At 43.5% G+C, this 12060-nt stretch overlaps 1 protein-coding gene across 1 annotated transcript in view; it reads right to left on the bottom strand.

The window, feature by feature from the left end:
* Nucleotides 1-12060, bottom strand: part of eipr1 (EARP complex and GARP complex interacting protein 1) — a 60400-nt gene that overhangs the window by 32153 nt on the left and 16187 nt on the right. The window contains exons 3-4 of the mRNA XM_080550588.1: nt 11553-11685; nt 907-1063 (exon numbers count right to left, since the gene is read on the bottom strand). Of these exons, the coding sequence (XP_080406714.1) occupies nt 907-1063; nt 11553-11685 (290 nt within the window). The remainder of the gene's footprint in view (nt 1-906; nt 1064-11552; nt 11686-12060) is intronic.

Genomic DNA, 12060 nt, shown 5'->3' on the forward strand with positions numbered 1-12060 from the left:
GTGCAACACACACACCCTACAGTGCAACACACACACACACACACACACACACACACATACACAAACTCATTGTGACTATGGATAGAAAGCAGACTATGGGTTTATGGACTTAGTGGACTAGGGATTGATTTTTCATTCGTGAATTGTAGAAAATGTTATTTTCATCAAATAGTTATGTCTGTGTCTATTGGCCTTATCGTGATTGTTTGTGTAAAATAAATTCCCAATCATGGTTTCAAGGGCAATGAAGGTTTCATTCACCGTCCCTGACTGAACTGAATCTCTGAACCTAACCATTCATAGCGTATAACCTACAATGCAGCCACTGAACAATGGGCTAAAGAAAGAATGGACATTGATTTTCGTTCGTTCTGCAGTGAGTTAATGTTGAGGCCCTGTGTAGAGGAGCTAAGACAAAGGCCTGAGTGGTGACTGACTAAACCCTGGGATATGTGGGTCAGTCGATACTCTGCACCGAACACACACACACACACACACACACACACACACACACACACACACACACACACACACACACACCTGGGGAGAGAGAGGAGGGGGGGAGAGAGAGACATGGGGAAGTGACAGAGAGATAAGAAAATGATGGAGAGGGACTGAGATAGCAAGAGATAAAAAGAAGGATAAGGGGATTAAGACAGATCGGTAGATGGAGAGATAAATGTGGATCCATTGTATTGTATAGAGAGGAGAGGAAGACAGTAAAAGGAGGAGAGGAAAGAAGGGGAGGGGAGAAAAGAGCAGGAGAGGAGAGTCAGTGCTACTTTATGTGCTATGCCCTGCAGTGTGTGTGTGTGTGTGTGTGTGTGTGTGTGTGTGTGTGTGTGTGTGTGTGTGTGTGTGGTATGGTGTGGTGTGGTATGGCGTGGTGTGTGGTGTGTGTTCTACCATGAGGCATTGCCGTGGGCTGTGTTGTCAAGGTGACAGAGGAGCTCCAGGGCCTGGGGGTTGTGTGATGAGTCGTCGGGGGAGTCTTGGCTGCCTGACTCCCACTCCGGGGGCATCCTCCACACAGCCGCACACGTCTCCACGCGACTGTCTGAGGCTGGGCAACAGAAGACACACACGCATAGGGTTAACACTAGTCGTCCCAACGGGAGGTCCACAGGCAGGATGTGACACTATAGAAGATATCTGTGGTGTTATGAAACCCAGGTTTCGCCAGTCTTCCCAAACTTTTCCTAAATGTCTGTTTTTAACAAAATAGTGTTGTTACAATTTGAAAATCACACATACAAAAACATCTGGAAGCATTTTCACGACTACCACAGCTTGTTTTTAAGGCCAACATCGCCAAGTCACATCCTGAGGTGCAATTACCACCTACCCCCAAAGGTTACCACCTACTTACCATAGGTTAGCCTCATCATAGTGAATCTAAACTGACCTTACAGTTATGAATAGGTTCTTGTATATGTATAGGCCTTCGCTCATATATGAACAGTATATTTATGTTTCATTAAATGTCATTATTGCTTCAAATGTGTGCTCTTTTTACTTGTTATAAAGCATTGACGCTTCACATTTGGCTGTGTCTTTATTAAGTATGTACAGTTTGATTTGATTTGATTCATTTGGATCCCTATTAGCTGATGCAAAGCATCAAGTACTCTTCCTGGGGTCCACACAGAACGTCATAGAAATTAGCTGATGCAAATCATCATAGAAACAAAGAAGAATGACATCAACATAACATAACATACCATATAACAAAGGAGAAAAAGACATCAAAACACTGCATTCATAATAATTCATAATAATACAGTGGCAAGAACATTTCCAAAACCCTATGGAAATACCTGCATTTATTTATTTATAAATGTGTCTTCAAATATGATCTGGTCTTCATCTAAATTACAAACATGAACAAACACAATCGGTTTTAACTAATAACACACAAATGATTGTATTGTTCTTGTCCATAATTAATACATAATTCAAAGTATGTGAACCCCTAGGCTAATGACTGCAGGACAATGACCCTAAACATCAAAGTAAATCTAGTACAGAATGGCTTAAAAAAAAGAAAATCTGCCTTTTGTAGTGGCCCAGACCTTACTTCCTGAGAGTCCTCAGGAACTACCACCTCAGACAGGAGCTGCTTGTGACCTTTTACCGCTGCACAGTGGAGAGCATCCTCACCTACTGCATTTGCGTGTGGTTCTTCAGCTGCACAGCCGCAGAGAGGAAAGCGCTACAGAGAGTCGTGAGATCGGCCCAGAAGATCATCGGCGCCCCCCTCCCCTCTCTGGAAGAGCTGTACAACACACGCTGCCTCAGGAAGGCCTCCAAGATCTCCAGGGACCCATCCCACCCTGGGAACGAACACTTTGTTCGGCTGCGCTCAGGCAGGCGGTTCAGGACCATGTTCGCACGGACAAACAGACTGAAGCTCAGCTTCTACCCTAGGGCCATTCAGGCCCTGAACACAGCAAAGACCGAGATTCTAGGCTCTGGACAATCTAGACCAGTGGTCTTCAACCGGGGGTCCGCGACCCCTAGGGGGTCCGCAGAGGTACTGCAGGGGGTCCGCCAATTTTTGTCATAATAATTGACATTTTTCACCAAAATAATCAGTGAGAATTAAAAAATATAAAAAAAATGATATTGAGTAAAGTACAAGCATTAATAGGCAATAATAAGCTACTTTTGACAAAAACTATTTACAAAATAAATTATGCCCATGATTCTAGAGTCTCACATAACGTCAGCTGAAAAAAATAAAAACACACCTGTCTAGCAAGCTAGGTGTTGGCTAAAACGCTGCAGTTCGGTCTTCATTGCGAAATTAACGTTAATTAATAACTAGCATAACGTTACTAATTTAGTTAGTTTGATAATAACAAACCCGCCTCTTTGCTTCTCTATGCGCCGCTATAACGCGCTCCTTTACCATGCCGAGGTCAGATGGCTTTCCCGTGGATCAGTATTGGCGCGCGTCTTTGAATTACGCACAGCTATCCACGAGATTCTGCTACCGCGCGGAGCTGGCTGCGCATTTCAATGCATTTCCGCGGTGCCCTCGCCTGACGTGAAATGCGCAATTGTTGATCACTTGGAGGCACTCGAAAGTCAATTTGAGAAGTACTTTTCTGAGACTGAGTCTTGGAGAAAGCACAAGACATGGATACGGTTTCCATGCAAAGACAATGCATCCGACGCCTAAACCTGACAGCCGCTGAGGAAGATCAGCTGATCGACCTAACCACTACGAGTCACAGCCTCTCACCCAGTTCTCGATGAGCCTCTTGCCTTTTGCAACAACTTATCTTTGTGAAAGTGGATTCTCCTCCCTCACCTACCTGAAGAGCAAATACCGTTCCAGACAGCAGTCTGAGGATGACATGATGCTCTGCCTGACAACCTCCATCTCCCCCAGAATAGACAAGCTGTGTACCACCAACCAGGGCCAGTCATCTCACTGAGTTAGGCATACCTGGCTTCCTGAAGCTAAAAGTTTCATTGTTGAAAAATAATAATAATAGAAAATATAAGCCTCATCAACAACAACAACAACAACAACAATAATAATAACCAATCATAATTATGCATGAACGTTTTATCAATCATAAACACATAGGCTAATACCCAGTATATAAATAGGTTAATACGGTGAAAGAAAAGGTGAATGAAGTAAATATAAAAGTTATTATAGGCTTTAAAATGTGAGACATTTAAAAATATATATTACATGTGGGGGTCCCTGTTCTGTTTGTCTCTCGTCCAAGGGGTCCTTGGGTTGAAAAAGGTTGAAGACCCCTGATCTAGACAATTTGATGGCAGCTACTACCGTAGATTGTAAACATAAGTGCAATATTGTAATACAACTGTGAATATTCTAAACCTGCTACTGCGACACTTTAATGAATGTGCAACAAATATTATGTGCAATATGACAACCCATGTGTACATAAGGTTCAGATATAGGAAAAAGTTAGGATATTTATAGCATAGTATAGTGTATAGTATAGTGTTTTATTGTATAGTAGATAGTGTACATAGCCTTTATTTATGTCAACCAGCTCTTTTCTCTTTTTTGTTTTACCCTTGGCTCTCTTGTTTTTAGTCTTTTTTCCAAGCACCAGGGGAGCCCCCCCTCCTAAATTTCGTTGTATGGTACCTGTACTGTATTAATGACAATAAAGACCATTCATTCATTCATTCATTCAACCCAATAGAGATGCTGTGGAATGACCTCAAGAGAGCCGTTTACACCAGACATCTTAAGAATATGGCTGAGCTGAAGCAGTTCTGTAAGGAAGAACGGTCCAAACTTCCTCCTGAACGTGGTGCAGGTCTGATCCGCAGCTACCGGAAGCGCTTGCTTGAGGTTATTGCTGCCAAAGGAGGTTCGACCAGTTATTACATCCAAGGGTTCACTTACTTTTTCCACCAGCACTGTGAATGTTCAATGGGTGTGTTCAATAAAGACATGAAAGATCAGAATTGTTTGTGTGTTATTAGCTTAAGCACATTGTGTTTAATACTTGTGACTTAGATGAAGATCAGATAACATTTTATGTCCAATTAATGCAGAAAACCAGGTAATTCCAAAGGGTTCGCATACTTTTTGCCACTGTATAACATACAACATTTCTCCAGCACGCATCACATATAGCCAATAGACTATCATTTGTCTATACAATACTGATTTAGACTATACTCTGGGAGTTCTAATTCCGCTTGATTCTTTTTGAGCTCTCTCACCGCCATATTGAGGTTGTGGCCAAAACAGAGCCATGGCCAATTCAGGGCCCTGATAGCGGCTACAATGTAGCAGCATTGACAGTCATGACGGCAGAGTTTATTCTCATCTAATTTCCAATCCATAAGTGCTGCACGGAGTGTATCGTCAATGTAGTCAGCCCTGTGGTTTTCTGGAATAAAGCTAGTCTGTAGGCCTTTTGACTGTAGTTTCCAGTCGGGTGTGACAGAGTGGACGGTTAACGACATGTATGGCGCCATGTTAACTGGCGACCACATATCCGTTGTCAGCGAATAGCTGTCTGAATCCGACAGCAGCACTTGATACAGACAGATATCCCATCCCTGCAGCTGTTAATGGGTGTTTCAGTCTGAGTTGTCCCCATCTCTGGCCTTCTTCTTTTTCATGCAAATTGTGCAAATAACCTTGTCCAAATCTGCAGGCTCTCCTTTATCGTCAGGTTGGAACCCGAAATGCTGCTGTACTGTAACAGTAGTGAATTTAGTCATTAACACGTTTCTTTTTTTAATCTGGTGTTGAGTTGGACACTGGCCTTCATGTGTGTCCTAGTTTGGTTTGTTTACAATGCACATGTTTGATGCTGTTGGAAAATGTAGTATATAGGCTATCCATGTAGCATATAGGCTATCCATGTTTTCACTTTTTGAGAGCAGCCAGCGGGGGCAGCAACACACAAACCGATATACTGGACGTTTAAGCAGAGCCAGAGGAAATATACATACAGTACGGTATATACAAAAGGCAGGTAAAGCGGTATCTTTGGAGTAGGTGAGATCACCTAATCCAGTGTAGTCATTAATTTTTTTAAATTATTTGTATTATTCCACTTAAGTTGACATACATAGTGGTGCAAATCATTTACTGAAGTTCAAACTATAAACTTTCAGTTTTTCATTTCAGTTAAGAAATGTACTTTACATACATTCATATACATACAGTACAACTGACACAGGTACTTACAGACTGGCATACACACACACAAACCGAAACAGACATGCACAAAATTACAAGTGTGTGGTAAACATTTTGTCCCCCACGAATTAATTGCATGAATTGGTGACAATTACTCGGACGTACGGAGCGTGTAGTGCTTATTTGACTCAAAGGTTCAGTCTGAGGTGCGCTTTCTTTTTAGCACCCTGTCATCATGAACCCTTTAATGATAACAAACTCACTGGAATTAATCGCCTTCACCTCAGAAATCCTAACAATCTCTATGGCAAGATGCATCATTCTTCAAGTTTCATCAAAATTGGGCGTCATTTAGTAAATGCTGCATCAGTACAGGAAGTTTCATCAAAATTGCCGGAGTGGTGTCGGAGATAAAGCATGTGATATATGAACGCACAGAATTGTGACATACAGGTGAAACAGTTTTTCAACAATCTGGTTGCAAAGGTCTTGAGACAGCTCTTTGCTTTTATCCATCATTAGATGTTTGTTGTGTGGCACCTTTTGTAGCCCATCAATATATTCTAACCCAGCTGACATTAATTAGCACAGATTGGAGGTAGAGTTGCCTCCAAATTAGTTATGGTTTTCAGCTGGTTCCTTGCCTTTCCTTGCTGTGGTGTACTGCTTTTTCTTAGTGTGTTCAATACTTTTTTCCTGTTTCATTCCAATTTATTATACATAACTTTATTTACATATGGACTTTAATGTTTAGATTTTTTGTCTGGATTGTTTGAGTTAATACCAAAGTCTGGTGCAAATTTAACTTGAATAGGCTCATTGGAAATGCATTTACTGGACAAAATATTGATGTGTTCAATTTCCCCCACTGTATATCTATGAACATTGACACTTTTAATTAGGTTTAAGTAACTTGTTTATTTTCTGTATCTATGTCTGCTGTAGGTCATTGGATGTTGTCTGTTTCACCAGGGAGGACCATTGGAAGTGTTTATAGTAATGCATTCATCATGTGCTATCCTCTAGGATCACATCCATCTTATGCTGTATATTTCCCAAAATAAAAATAATTTAATCACAGGGGAAAGAGTGACAACAATGTGTTGCTCCAATACTGGGCTATTATCCCCACTGGCACATCATTTTAAATGTAATGGGATATTGTAACACCAAAGGCTTTTGAGTGGGTTTCAACAACCGAGTTTGACCAGTGAGTTGAAAGTCTAGCAAGCATGAAACAATAGTATGTGTCTGAATGTGAGTGGGAGAGTATGTATAAAAAGGGAATGAGGGTATATGAAAGTGTGTGCGTGCGTGTGTGTGTTTGTGTGTATGCATATTGTGTCTTCTGTGTATATATATATATGTGTGTGTGTGTGCGTGCGTGCGTGTGTGTGTGTGTGTGTGTGTGTGTGTGTGTGTGTGTGTCTTTACCTCCCTCTGGAATTCTCATCGGTTATCATTACTGTGGTCTACATCCCTCCACAAGTGAACACTACGACTACACTCATAGAATTGGAAAAGGCCGCCTTCATAATTGCGGGGGACTTTAATCCGCTTCAGTTCTACTGAGGTACCACCAACATCTCCTGCCTCATGCGACACACTCAACCATCTTTACTCCCCTGTCAAAGGCAGCTATAAATCCGTCCTTCAAGCGCCATTCGGTAAATGTGACCACGCCTCCCTCCTGTTGTTACCGGCTTATAAACAGTGACTGAATCAAACGTCACCTGTGACTTGGTCGATCCAGCCCTGGAGTAGCCAATGTTATAGGATCGCTTCGACTGCACAGACTGGAATGTGTTCAATAACAACCTCAGTGACTGCGTTCCCACTGTCACTGAGTGGACATTCCCTAACCAGAAACCTTGGGTTAATGGTGACATCCGTGCTCTGTTAAAAGCACGGACCGACGCATTTAACCCTGCCGATCTCAACGAGTACAACAAATCCAGAGGCGAACTGCATAAGGGCCATGAAGACCCGCTAAAAGAAATGACAGAAGCAAGGTCGAAACGCTATACAAGGGCTCTGATGTAAGAGGTATGTGGCGTGGACTACAGATGATTACAGACTACAAACAGAAAGCTGACAGCTTGGGTATCGATGCTGCACTACCTGACGAACTCAATCACTTCTATGCTCGGTTCGATGGGAACAACAATGAGCCCCCGTCAAGGCTCTCGCTGCTCACGAGGACTATGTGCTAGCAGTCAACGTGACCAACGTGAGGAAGGTTTTGAAGCGTGTCACCACCCGCAAAGCTAACAGACCAGACAGCATCCCTGGGCCGTGTCCTCAGAGTATGCTCCCGACCAGCTGTCAGATGACTTCACAGACATATTCAATCAACCCCTGTCCCAGTCTGTAACCCCCACCTGTTTCAAAGCAACCACCATCATTCCAGTCCTCAAGAAAAACAAGGTGACCTGCCTCAACGACTACCTGCCCTGTTGCACTCATCCCAATCATCACGGTATGCTTGGAGAAGCTGGTTAAGTCGCACATTAACTCGTCATTTACATGCCTCTCCAGTAGGGGTGGGCAAACGATCAACATTTTTTGTTCGATCATCGTAACGAATTAACGATCAATTAAATAAGTTTTTTAATCAATAAATCAATAAGTTTAATCAATAAACTTAATCAATAAGTTTTTTTTTTCATAAAAAATAAAAAATAAAAAATCCGGTTTCAGACGGCTTTGATAAAAAAACGTTTCTATTTTTATAAACCCCGGTTTTCGGTATAACCGAAAAACCGTCCATCCCTAGTTGGGTCGCAGTTCAGGCCCGCAGAAGGCTCCCTCAGAAAGGTGCAAACTTGTCAGCAGCAGCGCCTGCTGCGTATTGCTCCCCGAGGAGCTGTGCCATGGCGCTGACCGGAGGTCAGGTTACACTAACGTACGGGAACTTCCGTCATGCCGTACTGCGTTGCGAAATTCAATGCGAAGGCAAATGCAAAGTTCATTTCTCACACATAACGTGGACAAACTAATTTCCATTATTATTATTATTATTATTTAAAAAAAAATAAAAAAAAATAAAAAACGATTATCGAGCAAAATATTTTGTGATCGACCAAGACCTTATCGATCAATTAATCGATCATCGATCATCGATGCCCACCCCTACTCTCCAGACCCTCTTCAGTTTGCATACCACCCCAATAGAGCCACAGGTGACGGCATCGCTTACCGCCCTATCCCACCTGGACAAGACGGACACCTACGTAAGAAAGCTGTTCATCGACTACAGCTCGGCGTTCAACACCATTGTCCCCTACAAGCAATTGGATGGTGGTGAGGGTAGGCAGCATCCCCTCATCCACTCTCAACACAGGGACACCCCCCATGGCTATTAACTCAGCCCCCTACTGTACTCCGTACGACTGCGTGGCTACGTTCACTGCGTTCACTGATGACACCACTGTGGTTGGCTATGATCACCAAAATAACGACAAGTCAGTCAACAGGGATGAGGTAAGAGTCCTAGCGGACCGGTGCCAGGACAACAACCTCTCCCTGAAGATGAGCAAAACTCAAGAGCTGACAGTAGATTTCAAGAAGAAGACTGGGTGGGACCACGTCCCCATCCACATCGGTGGGGCTGCTGGGGTAGAGAGTCAGCAGCATCGAGTTCCTCTGTGTCCACATCATCACGGTCACACCACTCTCATGCTGTGATCAAGCCCTTCCTCTGTGTCCACATCATCACGGTCACACCACTCTCATGCTGTGATCAAGCCAGTGCTTGTTGTTTTTCCTCAGGTGGCTGAGGAACTTTGGTATGGACTAGGGGTGGGCATCGACGATCGATAATTGATCGATAAGGATCTTGGTCGATCACAAAATAAAACATTTGGTCGATCACAAAAAATTTTTTGGGTGATCGACCAAATGTTTTATTTTGTGATCGACCAAGATCCTTATCGATCAATTATCGATCGTCGATGCCCACCCGTAGTATGGACCCCCAGATCCTTTAACAGATCCAGACCGGCAGTATCCCCCACCTGGTACGGCAGCTGCACCACCCTCGACTGTAAGGCTCTTCAGAAGGTGGTGAAAACGGCTCAGTACATCATGGGCCCGCAAGCTACCAGCTATTCAGCACCTCTACTCTGAGAGGTGCAAGAGGAAGGCTGGGAAGATCATCAGGGAGCCACAGCCACAGCGACAGCCACAGCCACAGCCACCGCAACCTCTCTGCTACCTTCTGGCAAAAGGTACCAGGGCATCCACACCTGGTCCAACAGGCTCCAGAGAGAGAGAAAGAGAGAGAGAGAGAGAGAGAGAGAGAGAGAGAGAGAGAGAGAGAGAGAGAGAGAGAGAGAGAGAGAGAGAGAGAGAGAGAGAGAGAGAGACTGCCCCTCTCACTCTGGTGTCTGCTGCCCCTACAGGCCTATCCTGCCATCTACAACAATCTCTCACTGATCTAAGCATAGGATTGGTGTAAACACCCATGCACCAAAAAAGCTTTTAAATCCATGAGGGGGGAGTACACAAGGGTAGACTTGTCTCACTCAGTCATGGCTGTCTAAACCTTTAAAGCAATGAGACCCCCCCCCCCACCATCACCACCACTGCCACCTGATAGTGGATAGCAATTTGCAACAGAAGCAGACAAGGAATATCATGGGGGTAAAGTGGAGGCATTATGATCTCCGCTCTTCTCCCTTTAACTCAGAGCTGCTCCATTAGATTGGATGTCATGGTAATTACATTCCTCTTTTGAACTGCACTCTGACGTATCGTGTATCAAGCCCCGGAACAATAGGGCGGAACAATAGGGCGGCTGGCGTTCCAGTTCCATGGCCTTGTGTGCCTGCCTTAAAAAAACGGATTCAGATTGCCACTATCTGATAACCACACGCTAACCCACCATGGCCACTGGCATATCCATCTAATAAACAAAACATTTAATTACCGTACATAAAATTACACATACATTTTTACACTTTTTGCGGTGGGGGTAAATCATTTATTTTTTGCCTCCGTTTAGGTTTTGAATTGCCTCTTGGCATCTGTTAGCAGAAGGGGTGAAATGTGACATTTTTGATACTTTTGCGTAAATGCTAGCATGAAATGGCTGGGTGGATGAATGGTTTGTGTGTATATGTGTGTGTGTGTGTGTGTGTGTGTGTGTGTGTGTGTGTGTGTGGGTGTGGGTGTGGGTGTGGGTGTGGGTGTGGGTGGGGGGGGGGTGAGATCTCAGCGATGGTCAGGACAAGTGAACATGGCTGACTAACTCTGGCTCACATCTGGCTGACATCCCTGCAAGTCGTCACTATATGACCATGCTTGAAATAAGGGAGGTATTTTACATACAAACCCCAGTCTTAAAGGCACAATCTGGGATTTGCTCTGCTGCTCAATGGTCATTTCCATATGGCCCTTGATTCTCAAAGAATATGCCCATTGAGCGTTCAACGGTCTTACCATATCCTAACACATACTCTGCCACTTTTGCCCTTTCTAGCATGGCCACGTAATCATGACAACCCAAGCTCTACTGGCTAAAAAGAGACATTCTCCTCTCACATTGAGTCTATACAGCAGCAGCTACTTGTAGCTACATCCCTCTTGAGAAGTCATCATTGGTATTGATTGTAACAGGGCAGAACATAACTACTAATAGAGCTGCTAATGTCTGACCTCAAGAGAAGGCTCTCTATTGATAACCTGTTAGGGAACTGATTAACTAGATATGCATAGGTTACAAATATAGACGGTTAAAAAAGAAAGAAAAAAAGAAAGAGAGAGAAAGAGAGCATGGGAAAGAAAAAAGTGATAGAAGAGGAGAGTGGGAGACAGAGAGAGAATGAGAGAGAGAGAGAGAGAGAGAGAGAGAGAGAGAGAGAGAGAGAGAGAGAGAGAGAGAGATGAGCCTCACTTTTGTTGTAGCAGGTCGTGAGCACGCCTTTATCTGCAGGACTGGAGCCGATGTGCCATATTTCTCCAGCTTGGTGCAGGAGGACGTTCTTATTAATGATGTTATTCTCATCATCAAAGTCAATGATGTGAATCTGTGGGAGGGGGAGAGAGAGAGAGAGAGAGGGCATTGAGGATGAGGCTGGAGCAAGAACATAAGATGAAGACTAAACCTCCTCCTCATCTTTCTCCATGCGCCCACATCAGTTCAAAGAACCCCTCACTTCTCTCTGAAAATATGACAGTAAATGCAATCTTAAATACAGACATCACTTTTTTTTCTTCAAGCTTCACATGTCCCGCTGCGTTTTCGTCTTGATTTCTCCTTCAAAGCAGCGATTAAATCACTCTTTTAGAACTTGTGTTAGATTCATAGGAGTTCCAAAGACCATCACAAGTCTGAGGAGAAGACAAAGAGAATCATCATCATATCAGTTTGTCAAGGGAACAAATCAATAAAGGCTTGTTTG

This window comes from Nansenia antarctica, assembly GCF_963989245.1.
Source record: "Nansenia antarctica genome assembly, chromosome: 1".
NCBI lineage: Eukaryota > Metazoa > Chordata > Actinopteri > Argentiniformes > Microstomatidae > Nansenia > Nansenia antarctica.